Source organism: Scomber scombrus, chromosome 7 (assembly GCF_963691925.1).
Source record: "Scomber scombrus chromosome 7, fScoSco1.1, whole genome shotgun sequence".
Classification (NCBI taxonomy): Eukaryota; Metazoa; Chordata; class Actinopteri; order Scombriformes; family Scombridae; genus Scomber; species Scomber scombrus.
The window spans coordinates 7,278,448-7,294,575 of NC_084976.1; the positions used below are offsets into that span (position 1 = coordinate 7,278,448).

The 16,128-nt window shown below is 39.8% G+C and overlaps 1 protein-coding gene across 2 annotated transcripts in view; it reads right to left on the minus strand.

Moving 5' to 3' along the window:
* The window catches only part of snap91a (synaptosome associated protein 91a), a 48,717-nt gene extending 32,804 nt beyond the window's left edge, over nt 1-15,913 (minus strand). For both annotated transcript variants that reach the window (XM_062422604.1, XM_062422603.1), the window contains exon 1: nt 15,784-15,913. In XM_062422604.1, the coding sequence (XP_062278588.1) occupies nt 15,784-15,913 (130 nt within the window). The remainder of the gene's footprint in view (nt 1-15,783) is intronic.
* Between the last annotated feature and the right edge of the window lie 215 nt (nt 15,914-16,128).

Here is a 16,128-nt window from a genome sequence, read left to right on the forward strand (position 1 = left end):
TGTGGCCTTAGTGGAGTGCTAGCACACACAGATACAGCAGTCACGACTGACTAACAATTACTTGCATGCCTGGATTCAAATTCCATGTAATGCTTGATGCAATATACAGCTTATTAAATCGTAAATAATTGAAAGCATCTGCTTGACTAAAACACACAAAGACATGCACACATTTCAAACTAAAAGCACACTACTACTAATAATAATATCAATTTTAAAAGTAATCCAGAAATGTAGCATTGCACTTTCACACTTTATGAGAGACAGATTAAAAGAAGAAGGCACAAACTGATATATCCTGACTATCGTGACATCATCATCGATAATGCAACTCAAAAGTTTTCATGTTACACCCTCTCTGCCTTATAAACCCTCATGTTATTCAAACGTAATTCTAAACCCAGTTTGTAATGCAGACTTTTACTTTCAATTAAAAATCTTAAATCTCCAAACACAAGCAGAGATAATTCTTCTCTAAGACTTCAGAAACCCACAAAAATATTATACCACTACAGACTGAGTAGTATTCTCCATGTTTAGTAAACTGATCTGGATTAAGATTTTGAATTACAGTATCATGATATGATAAACAAGGGTAAAACATTTGAGCATGTTTAGCATGTTGGTTCAATTCATATGATGTGCAGCTACAGTAGTAATAAAGTAACTGCTACCTTTCCATTCCTTTGAATGACAAACCATTCTAAGATACTTATTGCTTCACCTATCAATGTTTTTTCTAATTCACAATTGGTCAAATGAGTATGTGTAATCTTAAAGGCGTCACTTGTAGTCACACCCACATAGAATTATCACCCAACTCTGTTGTTCCCCTCATCTCTAGGGAGCCTTTTAGCATCACTAACAAGCCAACAATGGCTGACAACCAAATGTATGCGTGAAGTCTTTGGAAAACAATACCTTTAATATTATACTTTTATCATCCTACCCCTTACTTACGCTAAAGTGTTTTCACAGAGCATAAAATCAAATCAAACTGAAATCTAAAACTGAGTTTGGAGTGAGCAGAGCAGCAATTCAAAATATTTCCAACTGAGCTGCTGGGCAAAGTGCAGGTAACAGCAGAAGCCACATGAGGCCTAGCTCTGATAAAAGCCTGACGCCTATGTAGAACCAGGAAGGGCTGGCATGGAGAAGTGGCAATACTGAACCACTGAGAGTAATTACGGAGTGAGTCCATCCAGCTGTTAAGAGAAGTCAGCTGGTAATAACTGCAATAGTCACACTTTGCAGTTATTTTGCACTGGTCTAGATACTGCTTGCGGCTTCACACATGATACACACACACACACACACACACACACACACACACACACACACACACACACACACACACACACACACACACACACACATTGATGTAGCTTAATTGCTGGCTTATGGGGTTGCATATTCCTGTTCCTCAGTTGGAATGGTTATTTTAAAAAAAGGCTTTTTTTGTCATTTCTAAAAAGTTATGACTACTGTGAACCAAAATAACATCTCAAGAAGTCTAGCTGCTTCCACTGCATCTTTCTACACATTTCTCTTGTCTGCCACAGGTAAATATTTTCAGGAAAGCTGCTTTGCGGCAAAGGAGAGGTAATACTGACACAAAACAAGAAGAAAAGCCTGTTGCTAAAGCTTTTTGACTTTCCATCAATGATGGAGAATGAGGCTGATGGAAATAGATGGGTCTCAAGTGTTCACATGTGAAAATAATACAGGGCTTCTGGGAAAAGGGAACAAAGGTGAGTCCTAGGAGATTTGAACATGATGTAAGTTGACACAATTCAACTTGTTGAGATAAAGGTGCAATATAATGATCTATTCTAGTATTATAACTGTTGTAGCAGCCAAACATGAGGCAGTCTCTTGTGCAGAAGCTTTAATATGAACAATGCATACAGTCCATACACAGAAAATGCCCTTTACTTAAAGCCTGGGGTATTTTAGCTGTTATCCAAGGTTAATCATGACAGGATTACAAAGGCCTCTACACTATTAGACACACACTCTGTCAAACATACACACATCCACTAATATGCAGCCACATCTCATGAGCCGTCATTGTGCAGCTTTGCGAGCAAAGAGAGATGCATCATGGGTCTGACATGTTCCCACCCACTACAGTTTGTGTATGCGATTAAAAAAATATGAGGGGGGGGGGTAAGATAAAAGAAAAAAGCACCCACATTTCAACATGTTGCATGCTTCTTCACAAACAGACAGTAACATCTTATGCTTCTGTCTGACATATAAGTTTATGTAGACTCATCTGTTATGCATGAAAAGCCTTTAAACATTTTCACAAGCTGACATTGTGCCATGCTTCAAGCTGACACCAGGGAGAATCACTGTCTCACAAACAGCAATGAATTAATGCTTAAACTATTTTCTGTGTAGCCACTGCTTGTGAGAGCATGTTCTTCCATAACTAAACACTATTGTGGTCTAAATCCTATTAAAAATACATAAAATAGCTACATTCAGGAGAGCTCTGTGTTGGCAGATGTCATGTTCATGCTCGGGGACATGGTTACTTGTTACACTAGTTTTCTTGTTTGTTGAAGTGCAAAAATATATATACTTACTATGTTTATTGTAATGTTGGTATGTGGTTATCTTGCGTCTTTTTAATTGCATTTGAATATAGTATTATCTGTGCAGCCACAGCCTTTATAGCTTATTCCTCTCCCTCTCAAAACGATTAAAAACACATTAATTAGTCACATCATGGCACTAGATGATGTGTTCCTTCATTACGATGAAATCAGCACTGTATTTGTTTTAGGTCAATCCAACATCAATCCCCTTGGTGCCATTAATACTCACAAGCACACCAGCTCAAAATAATCCCTCCAAAATACACTGTTTACTCTTGTTTGTGTCATATTTGCTGAAATAGAAAACTATAAATTGTAACTGAACTAAAACACATAAGCCACATATTTGTGACCCACTTTTAAACATTTACGTCTTCAGTTGACAGCAGACAAACTCGTTTTGGTCATTTTATGAGATGCCAGACTTTTCCTTCAAAGGCATTCCTTTAGGAGGTGATCTAGTTGGCCTGTATTGATCCAGATCTTCAACCCTCACACTTTGGACTCATGTGTGCCCCATTGACCAACATGGTGTCAAATAACTGTCACTCAATAGTATATGAGGATGCCCTGCAGCATCTGCCACACTCAACACGACTGATGGGACTCTTATTTCAAATGGCACCCTTTAACACATCAATAAATGTAACTGATATGAAAACTACTGTGGGAGTATAACTAAAAGAAACCTGCCAAGCATTCATGCACCACAGGGCACACATATATACATGTCAGGTTCGAATTTTTTAATACATGGATTTTTATAAATGTACCAATAAGCAGCAATGGGGACATGGCAAGGTGGTTTCCTTGGCAACAAATGCTCATATTTGCTTGATGCAGTAAAATTCCTTTGAAATCATCTTCACAGGTGCAAACTCCCATAGCAGCAAACTGATGGGGGTCATCAAGCCGAAGTAGCCATGTATGAGTCATGCCAGCCTTAACACTGCTGAGCTTCAGACACATTCTTAATAATACCATTCACCTCTATGCTGAGCACAGCACTGAAAAACCTGTGTTCTTATATTACATTTAGATATATATCCACAGAAAACACTGGTTCATGCTGAAACTACTATATCTATGTGAGTGCAGAGTGCGATACAAACCATGCTGCATGAGTGATGCCTTGCTGAGTTACACATGAATGGACCATGAAAGCCCTGTGTTTATTTATAGTTCCCCTCACCCTCAAGCAACATGCACGGGGAGAAAAAAAATACCCAGAATGCACTGTGTCCTAGTGTAGCATAGTACCGATGTGGTGTGGCAGCCAAACAAAGAGAAAGCCATTGGGATGCAGACACTGTGAAGGCTGGAAGTGACATCTGAGGAAATGCTGGCTTCCCACACAATGCTGCTACTACCACTGGTGGACACAGATAGCAGGACTGTCTTCGTATTACACGCCTTAGCTTTAAATGACATTTCACTTAGTGGTTAGTGGAGTTGTAATTTCTTTGCTGTGATGAAGCCCATGTGAAAAACAAATTGTATAGTAAATATTGATATCAAAGCAACAGGGATTACAACTGAAAGCTAACCACCAAACATGTATGCGCTACACACAAAGATAGATTTACAAATGTACCAATAAGCACCAAAGGAGACATGTCATGGCGTTTATACAGCTTAGGTCAAAATTCACACTAGTGTTTGCAATATTTAGCTGTTTAACTACAAATAATGTATATTTTACATTTGTGCAGGCCATTTTTGAATGCTTTACATTGACTGGATACTATCTGAGAGCCACTGTTTTTCATTTATTTCATTACAGTATAAGTTCAAGGAGTACATTATTAACTTGCTTGACTGGCTGAAACAACAGTACATTTAACTTTCTCACACAGTGGCCCAGTCTGCAAAATGACTAGCTTACATTTTAGCTAAAGTAAGGGTGGCAAAACTTCACTGGGGTCAGGCCACTATGTTAAGCTATATATTGGAGCTAGCTCTAGGGCTACCTGGTTTGGTGGCTTATTATTTTATACTTTCAGCTAAGCTCACTATGGCGTATTAGCTGTAGGTTGACAGCCAACATGATGTCTCAAAGTCCACTCTATGACAAATAGTAGATAAAGTGTTTGACAAACACTGTCTGTGTTAGCATCCAGTGACAAAGGTTATTCTGCTGGCAAAAGCTAGGAATTGGATTGTTAAGCTACATGCTAACAGTGAGAAGAGACTGAGAGCGATCTGAGACATTGAAAACAAATAGGTGAAAGAGAACCTCTGCTATAATTCTGTGGTGGTTTGCACTGCACTGTAGTTCAAGTCAAACAGTGTGTCAAATATTGTTGAAGTAGCTGTTTTAGTAACTATCACCTTTTTTGTTTAGTCATGGTGGCTATCATTGCTCATACTACAATGACTGCCCTGCAAAAACACTGTAACGTCATCTACAACTAGAAACATAAAATGCTCTGTAAGTGGTTCTTAAAAAGTGGATCTATGTAGGCTATAAAACAGAAAATAGAAATACTTTCATGAGCCTGCTATACTGTAAGTCGATTTACTGTGATGTTCAATAATTCAGGGACTATGTAGCAAATACATTTGTTCATGTGAAAATACTGCAGACACTTTCGATCTGCGGGTAAACTTAATGCCTTTTCCTCTCTCATCTTTCAACAAAGCACCCAAACAATATGAATCTTTTCTCCTGCTGAACAACGTTGACAAAACCAGCCAATCAACCAGTCATCTCACTCTACTTTAATCGTCCTTCCTCTTGCCCACAGTTCTAATGTCTAACTACTAATGATCCCACAAAAAGATAAATAAAATGGCCAAATTGCAGCCTATCTTTTTCCATCAGTCTACATCTCTTCCAGTGCGCATTCACTTTCTTCTCTTATTAGTCTGTTTTCACCCAACGCTGATCCCATTAGACTTTGTCTCTTCCCTGTTTGAACAGAAAATCTACAGCTTGTGGCTTGTGTATTTCTGTTGGGTGTAGGCTTTTCTAAGAAAGACGTTGATAGATATCCACCCTGTATGTGCAGCCATATAATGGAGCAAAAATAGACTTTTGTTCCAGATTGTTAAAGTTCTTTTTCTGACAGAGAAGTATCTGCACAGGTTTTATTATAGGTAATTTATGTTCCGGTCAGAAGAAGAAGAAGGAAATGGGGGGTCTCGTAAATGCCCTACTGATTAATGGTTTTAGCACATTTTACACACAGAGAATTTTAGTAGCATATAGATAAAGGTAATTGCCTCCTTTAACTCAACCTGTTAAAAGGCACATCAGAGCTGGCTCTTGGAATACTTTATTTAACATCCAGGCCTGATTTAGGCCAACTCTAATAAACTTTGAGCCTAAACATCAAAATCAAGCTGTCAGCATGATGATGTGAATATGATGATGAAGGGAATAAATGACTGTGAGTATACAGAAAAAGTTAGAAATCCAAGAGCAATTACTTGAGCTGAAATACTCCCAGCAGTATCTACTCTTTGCATGAGTGAGAAACCAAATTACATCTATCAACACTATAGGTCAATATCTGGGGGTATGCAACAATTTCTTTCCCTAATAACAAGCTGTATTCATGATACAACTTTCACACAAACACTGAGTCAAATGGAAGGTAGAGGTAGAGTAGTGAGTAAATAAGTTTGTCAAAGGCCACCTGCATTAATCTTTGGAATTTATGGATACAGGACAATTTGGCAAAACCAACACATGGACTCTGCAAATGTTTGCAATAAATCTAGTGTGTCAACAGCAGAGGTGGCAGTTGCATCAAGAAAGGGAATAACGTCATCTGGATCAGTATCAGCGCTGTTATTGACCTTGGTAAGCAGATTGGGTATCTTCAATGACATGACTGATCTACATTAAAGTGATGATGTCATAAAATTCAATGGTTCTGCTATCAGTTACACCCATCTACTCATGGTGGGTACAGTTTTTAGTGCCACAGCAATTCATGATCTAATGATACTTAAAAGTGGCCATAAAGAGTTCAACACAGTGAAGAGAATGGGTATACAAATCTAGGCAAAAAAGAGCACTGGTATGAGATCTTGCCACATACCCTGAGTTGCAGTGTCGTGAAAGAACCATGTACTGTACTTGTGAATCTCACAAATAGATCAGTGTCACAGTAAGTGAAAGACTTACACAGAAGTCAGGATCAGGGACAATCAGGAACAAGTCGTTCAGAAGTCCCCAACTGTCAAATATACTGCATGATCTTGAAAGATAAATTATTGATCTTACTCTGTTACTTTATCTTTCCCAGAGGCGCTGGTGTTTCAAAACTATTCCAAACTTTTAAAATATATCTAAATGTTCCCAAAGAGTCCTTTGCATCTGGTGATTCAGTCAGTGGGAGAGCACTTTTTTGTGACACTTCAGTTTTTTTATTGCAAAGTCTGGTCCTGAGGCAGAGCTTGGCAGTCTAGCAGAGCAATAAAACAGTAGGAAACCCAAGCCATGCTGAATTATTGATGTGCAGGCTGGGTATAGACTTGAACTTTTAATGTTGTGTACTGTTGAAAAGGCTGATGCTTACCTGCATACCACAACAGAAGACTGTTTACCTATATCCTGTTCTGGGTAAAGCAATGTGCATTCTAGCTATTTGTTTGTCAAAAATCCCCCTTGAAGACACTTCTACACTTCTCTACTGTAATGCTAATGTTCTCGCAGGCTCAAGGGCATTGTGATCTTCAAAGAACATCAGAAAGAGGATCAAGACACATGGGAAGAGGCGGGAGGTTGCAAGAATGGAGAAGCGACTCAATTCAAATCGGTTGCTCGGATTTAGAGTAGATAATGGTCTGATAACAGCTGTGTGGGTGATCTTGGCCACAGCTCATTAATCTGGACACATACTGTTGGTAGGCCAGTCCACCTCCCACACACTGTTTGACATTAGAGAGAATTATGGGGCTTTCAAGAATACCCGCTTGTGATCACAACTGCAGTACTGTACATGCTGATCCCTCTTACCAGCCTCACTCTACTGGAACTCACCATTAAGCAGCAATAGCAATGGACTGGGGGAGTTCAATAAAAAGGCAAATATGGGGTTGAAGATGCTCTTGAAAGATCTGTGTCTTCTTCTTTCACTCACTACTTGACCATGCTACATGCATTGTCTCTTTTTCCAGTGCAGTTGAAGGATGAGAGACCGAGACATTTTTTTTGCAATATGGAAAGTGTTACACCATCACACAGTGCACTGAGTTCTGATCAATGCTGTAATTTAGAATAGCAAAACTAAGAGTCTACAGCCATGCTACCAGCTCTGTGAGGCTGTACTTCAGCAAAATGCCACTTTGAACTAACTGCTAAAATCACAATGACTATGCTAATGATAAAAGGCCTAATGTTTAAGCCTACCATGTTCACTAAATAGCAAAAACAAAGTACAGCTGAGGCAGATGGGAAAGTCATTACTTTTGCAGGTAGTTGGTCATAAAACAAAGTATTGGACAAATTCAAAATTTTGATAGGATGATGGGTCTAGAAGAGAGATTGCCAAAGTTATTACAATTCAGCCCAAGGGGGACATAAATGTGTATGCCAAAGGCAATCCATCCACCCAAAACTCAACCTCATGATGGCACTAAAACTAAAGTCAGGGATCATCAATGTCACTTGGTGATGCTGCTACTGTGAAAACTATACTTTAACTTCTATACTTTCATGCTGGGAATGAACACAGGTTGTCTTTTAAAGCGTATTACTGCATTTCCAGGCTATCAATGACAATTATGGATTCAACAAAATGTGTTACTGTTGCTGGCAGACATCTTCTATACACATCTGGCTGGTTATAATATCTGCAGCAAGTATTATCTCAAAGCAAACCAATTACAAAAAAAAGAAGCTTAATAGAGGTGTTTCTTTGATGTTCATATTTCTAATGGTAAAAGCTACAGTTACTAATATCCAGATGTTCCCGCAGATTAAACTGCTCAGCTGTTTTCTTATTTCTATAATTACAGGAATAGTTCAGACATTTTAGGAGATACACATATTCCCTTCTTGCCAAGAGTTATACAAGAATATTATTAGCACTCTCGTGTGTGTCCATTAATTGTGAAGCTACAACTAGTGACAGTTAGCTAGGAGACAGTGGAAACAGCTGACTTGGTTCTGTAAAACTAAAAACAGTTATTTTAATTATTATTATTATTATTATTATTATTATTATTATTATTAATTATTTTGTAAAATGTGTACAATTAGTGTGCTTTGGTGGTGATAGTAGGAAGGTTTTTTTGACAGAAGGGTTTCCCCCTGCCTCCGGTCTTAATGCTAAGCTAAACGAAGCTAACCGGCGGCTTCATATTAACGTACAGAAATGAGAGTGGTATCAATCTTCTCATCTAGCTTGCTAATTATGTGTCAGTGTCACAGTCTGCTCCTGGGTCCCTCTCTGGAGCCACACTCTTTCATCCCCGGCACTGTCTCTGTTTCCAGCCCCTGCTCATTTCTCCTGGGCCATTTACTTCCCTGCCATCTTCAAGCTGTCCACCAGATACCCTCACACTTTCTCTCCTTTCCCCATCTACACACCTGTTCCCACTTCTCATCAGACCACTGCTCACCTGCAGCTCATTCCCTCATTAGACATATCCTACTAATTATACCGCTCCACATGCTTTCTTCTCTGCCAGTTTGTCATATTTGGACTCTCACATTCTGGCCAAACTAACCCTGATCCTGCCTGCACCTGTTTGTTCCTATTCCTTACCTGTCCCTGCAGTTTTGACATTTGGACTGATTTTGACCTGCCTGTCTGCTTTGTTTGACTTATTCGGACTGATTCTCATTCTGACCTGTAAGCCTGTTTGATTTGTGAGCACTAAAGCCCCCTCATTAAACCAGTCTGTCTGTCCTGTCTGCATTTGGATCCTCCACCTGTCTGTCCTGTTCCCATTTGTCACAGTTAGACATATCTCTTAAAATGCTGAAATATTCCCAACACTATAAAACATATAAAAATGTTAAAGGAGGTATATAATGCAGGTGATATCATTAATGCAGAGGTATTAAGTCTTGAGCATATATTGCCTTCACTGGATTTGATTTACTAGCTTCAATGTATGTTAAAGTCTGAACTCTACAGCTCTGAGCGCTGTTACAATATACAAATATCAGCCTTTTGTAGCAGCAATATAAATCAATATAAATGGACTTGGATGAGAGGCACAAAGCTTTAACACTTAACATGTACGCTAATATACATGAGACTCAAAGAGCATACGAATTCTCTCCCCCTCACCCCTATCCTCTTCCTTCAGTAAGCAGGCTGCCTCTCAAATGTGGCAACATACTGATGGTGACTCATGTTGTGGTAACAGCACCATAGCAGCCAAAGGGGACGCAGCGTGCCGTTTGTTTCTCACCGCTTAGCCTCCTGCCTCCACCCCCCTCTTATACACACACACAAACACACACGCAGAGAACAGCAGGGCTTATATCCTGTATTAACTATGAGCAGAGCAGAAGCTAATCGTATCTCTGTGTTACAAAACCTGTTAATTGGAGTAACTCGATTTAGAGCGGTGGCAGATTTAGTGATAATTATGGCAGCAAACGCAGACAGAATCTCAGCCATCATAATCGGAAACAAGGTCCTTTTGATTAAAAAAAAAAAAGTCTGGATTTAAATAGGAAACCTAATGAGAGAAGGGAAAGTATATATTTCGAAAAAGCCACAGATCTGTCATAGCGTTCACAACAGCAGGAGGATTAAGAGGTTAGGGCATCATGACTAGCAGCAGATAAAGATGGAGGCTATTAAGGAGCAGAAGGAGTGGTGGGGCCTGTCTTTAGAAACAGAGCCATCTTCATTTGGCAGATATTCAAACCCTGTTACACTAGTTCTCTTTCCCTTTGGGCCACAGATACCCTGCATGTCCTCTCATCCATGCTGTGTGCCTGACCAAACCAGCAAAATTCTGCCTGCAAGTGTTCCTAGTAGGCTCCCATTTCTGAGTCAGGAAAGTAGTGCTTGTCGCTCATCCAGGTTGGAAATAAAAACAAAATGAGCCCTCTGATGACAGTAATCTTTTGGCGGCTGCTGTTTCAGTTTAGATAGCAAACGGCACAGAGTCTTGCAGCAGAATGAAGTGCACCAGGCACACAACTGAGTTTAATTGATGCATTATCCAGTTGTTGTGTAATCCACCCAGACCAATCAATCCAGATAAACAGAATTACTGCAGTGAACTGAACACACCCTGATGATGTGTGCTTGGTAGGTAAGTGGACTAAGTGGGCTAGCACTGAATATGGTCAAAAGAAATGTAGCATCCATGTTCTGGCAAATTGGTATTTAGCTTTGTGTGCTTGTTCAGTGATCACCATATAATTATAATATTTCTAACAGCAGTGTCTGAGTCACCTCCCTAAACAATTTACTATACAATAAATAGGCTGTGTGTGAGTGAACATTGTGGTCCTTGCTTAATCTTAAGCCCCGAATTGGTGTGCCTGCCAGCAAAGAGATGCATTAATATAATTCAAGAGTTATCTCTGGAGTTATTAAAGAGAATAACTGAATTTAAAGACACAGCAAAAAAAAATTTTGGGGTCCAAGTTCTAATCCTGTGTCCCTGTGTTAATTATATATGATTCCAGTGTTTTCTCCTATATGCTTTCAACAGCAGAGCAGCTGCTAAATGATGAACGCCGCTGCTGAAATTTCACACTGTACATTATAATCGGGACGAATGCATGCCACATGTACTTTTTCCACTTTGAGCAGCTGACTGGAGCTAGGGGTGAGCAGATGGGATAATGAATCACAATATAGTCAAACACAGGTAATATGTAGCAAGCAATGTACGTAAACGATGACTTATAAATGTTATATCTGCTTACAATTGCATTATAGAGTGTTATAAACCACTTATTAAATATTTATAACGCTAAATAGGGGGAGGTTATTCTAAAGTGTGTCTAAAATGTTACATTACAGAAGCTTAAGACCCTCTAACTGCTGTTTCACTGTGTCTGGTGTTATGCAATTATTTTAAATGTGTGATAGCATAAGTTCCAATTTGCCCATAAATGTCGCCAACATCTTTGTTACCAGCTGAAGATGGGCTTTTCTCGAGACCACTGTTCAGAGGATTGGTTGAACTTATCATTTGTAGAAAAGGATTTACAAAAGACTGTTGCTTTATGGCACAAAACAGGAAGAATGTAATATCACTGTGCACATAAATCTTTAAGATTTTGCTTGAATGACGAAAAATCTTCTTAGCAGTTTTCTTCTTTTTAATCTTCTTTGTTCACAGCAATTATTCTAACGCTTTGAAAAATGTCGGACCAGCCAGGCAGTTGCCTCACAGCTGCACCTCCTTCTCTGCACCGCCCTGCCCCGTCCTATTCACAAAAAAACACTCAATTGGATCACTGAAGTCCTTTTTACTGGGACGTTGCCAAAGGCGTGTGGCATACATGAACCTTTGTGTCTATTTCAAGTCGTGCATGCGTGCACACACACACACACACACACACACACACACACACACACACACACACACACACACACACACACACACACAGCCTGTACAACTCTTAGATATCGAGAGCTTTTCTGTAAGACACACTCAGGCTGTGTGTGGTGTCGGGCAATCTGTGCTGCTGCTGCTGATCCCTAATCTTTTGAGAGTTTAGAAGATGTCCGATCGGTATCACAATCATCTGTCAGGCTCTTAAAATAAATGGCAAACGTGTCCCCAAATTCTTGCTGAGCCTCTGGAGACATATATCTACCGTTGTGATACGACTTGGATTACATTCTTTCTTTTAGCCTTTACTGTATTATCCCATTTAGTAGTGTGTGGACTATAGAACAAATATCTCAATCACAGACCACTATCTTGAATCTGCTTTACAATATAGATCAGTTGTAAGGTATACAATTACACATAGGCCACACAGATGTTTGTATATTGTGGTTGCCTGCAAAACTGCACAGAACTAAATAAGTCGTGCCACATTTACAAACAATTAGTATCCATTATTTATTAATGAAGCATTTGATCCTCAAATATATTGTAGAACATGATCCAGTTCCAAAAGCTCTCTGATTTTTTTTTTTTTTCTTCTCTTCTCTTTTTTTCTTCTCTCTCTCTCTCTCTCTCTCTCTCTCTCTCTCTCTCTCTCTCTCTCTCTCTCTCTCTCTCTCTCTCTCTCTCTCTCTCTCTCTCTCTCTCTCTCTCTCTCTCTCTCTCTTTCCCTCTCTCTCTCTGTCTGGGGCTTTGGGGTCACAGCATGAGGAGCTTACTATCCTGCTGCTCTCTGCGTGTCCCTTGAACTACATCAGCTGAGAAACATACCAGTGATTTGACTGTCAGTGGGACAGTCCATGACATTATTTTTAGACCATGGACACATACAGTATCTGTAGAGACACAGGAGTAAAGAAAAGTTAGAGCATGTTTTATGCATGATACTGCTTTGACGTTGTCGCTCACATTGACAAACTACATAATTCAATGGATGTCTCAACTCTGAATCCCCCTCTCTGCCTGACAGTATTACAGCATGGACTAGAGCACAGCAAATAAAAATATCCAATTTCCAACATTTGAAATATCTAAAGTTCTTCTTTTAATTGTAAAATGATTTGTTAATAGAGCTGTGATGTGGCTGTGTGGTGGATATACTACAGTATGTGCAAACAGTAGTAATTAGCCATGTCTTTGAGAGACTACATTAACATGATGGGAGGATCTTTGAAGTGGAATGGGGGCTAATTATGAAGATAAGTGATTATGTCATTGATCTGGTTCTGGAAAATATGAGGATTTTGTACGGCAAGTTTATCCGGAAACCACATCCTTAATAATTCATAGTTGTATCCGTGTTGGATTCATATGGATTCTCTGGAAAAAACACACCTTTATGGTTCGTGTAAGGGTGTTTTTTGTTGCAGTGGTAAAGGTGGATGTAAAATAGGATTGTACAGCTGATGGTGGTGAGGAATATACTGACAGTGTTCTATGTCAACAGGTTACATTGGTGGTGTGTATGTATGAATGTTTCTGCAAATAGTCAGAATAGGAGTGACGTCAAAACTGCACATTTTGAGTAGCCCTGAGCTGTGCACTGGGTAAATGTCAGGTGTGGATGAAATTAGAAATTATTTCAGACAATATCCCTGCGGCACTACGTCTAATATGAGGTTAATTCACCTTTCACATATTTCAACATGCCCTTCACTTAATAAATAAGCAAACAAACTCTGCTCTGCTCAAACTAGAGGATTTTCCATGTAGATTAATCCAAGATGTGCATGTTTGGACTGACTACCCTGGGCTATAAACTAAAAAGTGATGTGTCATTTTCTGTAGCACACATTTGAAACATGAAATATGCTCAAACCATACAGTCTATAGGTTAAAATCATGAAGTTTAAAAGTGATAAAACATAGTTATGTATGTTTTTTAAGATGGTCAAGGATCTCCGGGAGCTCAAAGAGAAAATAAGATATAAATGAGAGAAATGATTAGACTGTTAAAGCTACAACAAACAATTTCGCCATAACAAGCTAGGCACAGGTTATATCTGACAACCTATAAAATATCTGACGTGTGAATACTTTAAATTTGATAGTATACTAAAGGAAGACACATTGTTGAACAAAAAGCATTCTTCACAATTACATTAAATGGCAGTTCAATCAGAAGGGCGGTGCTTCCTCTGCACTGGCAGCACTGCACTGCCCACAATGACAAAACGCTGACACAAAACTTTGGCAAGTGGATGAGATTTCAACTTTGCTGTAGTGATGATTCAACACAGTTCATCATTCAGTTTTATTATTTAGGCTGGACACGAACTGACGTGGATCGATTTCTCCTGCTGGGTTTGAATTTGCCAGCTTGAACCTGCTGCCATTTCCTCAAATTTCACACTGAATCAACATATGATGCTGATGGTTCTTATTACATGCTGAAACAGTCCACTTGTCCACTAAAAATGCTTATTTCATTAACTTCCTTTGGCCTGATTGTCACAAATTGATTACCAAAGGTCCTTAGAGGGACGTTATCATACAAATCAATGGCAAATGGATTAGGTGATTAGGGTTGTGTGGCATTATTGAGCCGAGGTGTCTATGAAAAGCTTTGCACATGACTAAAATACACAGGTACATGTAAGCATAGGTAAGTCGGCTATCAGAAATTCTACATCACAGGGAACATTCCATGAGATATTAAATTCACATGTGTATGTAGAAGAAACTTCAACTCTAGCATCCAGACATGCTTCCAACCATCTCTTTCCTTCCTTCCTCTCCTCTTTCCTTCTGTCTGCTGTTGTCTGATTTGTGGGTTTGTGCATCACTCTTTTTACTTTTTCCGTATATGGATGTTCACTGGGGGGGTGAGTAAATATATGCTGCACATTTACTGTCCAAATACTTTATAGTCCTAATCAATATTTCTGTTCAGGGGCGTAAACTGAACTGGCAAACCCATCCATTTCTTTACTCACTTGTTTGTACAAAGCAATGAACCAACAAATTGTGCAAATAAAATTAACCAGTGCTAGCCAAGCTTAGCAGTGTCATACATGCAGGGAACAGGACCCCAGGTTTAAAAAAAAAAAGAAAAAAAAAAGGCGTGTTTGTTTAATAGTAACAACACCACTCTTAACCTTTTTTAACTATGCATCCACCTGGAGCAGCATGGGGGAGACAGCCTCCAGTCAATAGGATGTGGTTTTAAGGCTCTGATGAGGCTCATACACCCCCCACCCCCCACCCCTCCCACCTGCCACAACAGGGGGAAGGTGCCCTGCTGTAATTGGGTAATAAGTTTTGGTTTGTTCAATTAAAGTCTAAATTAAAGAAGAGGCTGCCTCCAGCGTCATGTGTGATTGTGTGCAAATAGTGTACACGTGAGTACATCCTGTGGCTGAATGACACACACACGCACTCACACACACACACACACACACACACACACACACACACACACACACACACACACACACACACACACACACACACACACACACACTGGAGGAAAAGATGGGGGAGGCAACCATCATGGCTTTGCTGCATGGCCTAGTTGTACATGAGGAGGATGGATGTAGGGTCAAAAGGACACAGTTAATAGATATATAGATAGAGATATAAAGATGGAAAGATGGATAGATAGATAGGTGTTTCCTCTACTCACATTCCAAGTGCTTTTTCTTTGGGGCCGTCTGTTCATGTGTGGTGGATTTACACACAGCTCGGCACACCTCGGATCCCGTCAGGGTGTACTGCGCCGCGGCGATGCGGTCCGTCAACGTCTGACCCGACATCTTCTCTCCGTGGAGTCCAACCTCGACAGTCAAGCGTCCAATATGGTCCTACCCCCCCTCCCCACACCAAAATGAGCGACCAGCCTCAGTAATCCCTGCTGATTCTGCTGCTGCTGCCCTCGACACCACTATATAGACCTAGAGATGGAGCTCGTAAAGAATCACTCAAGCCTGCGTTTAATGTGGTGTGGCCCACTTTCTGAAGAATTGCAATT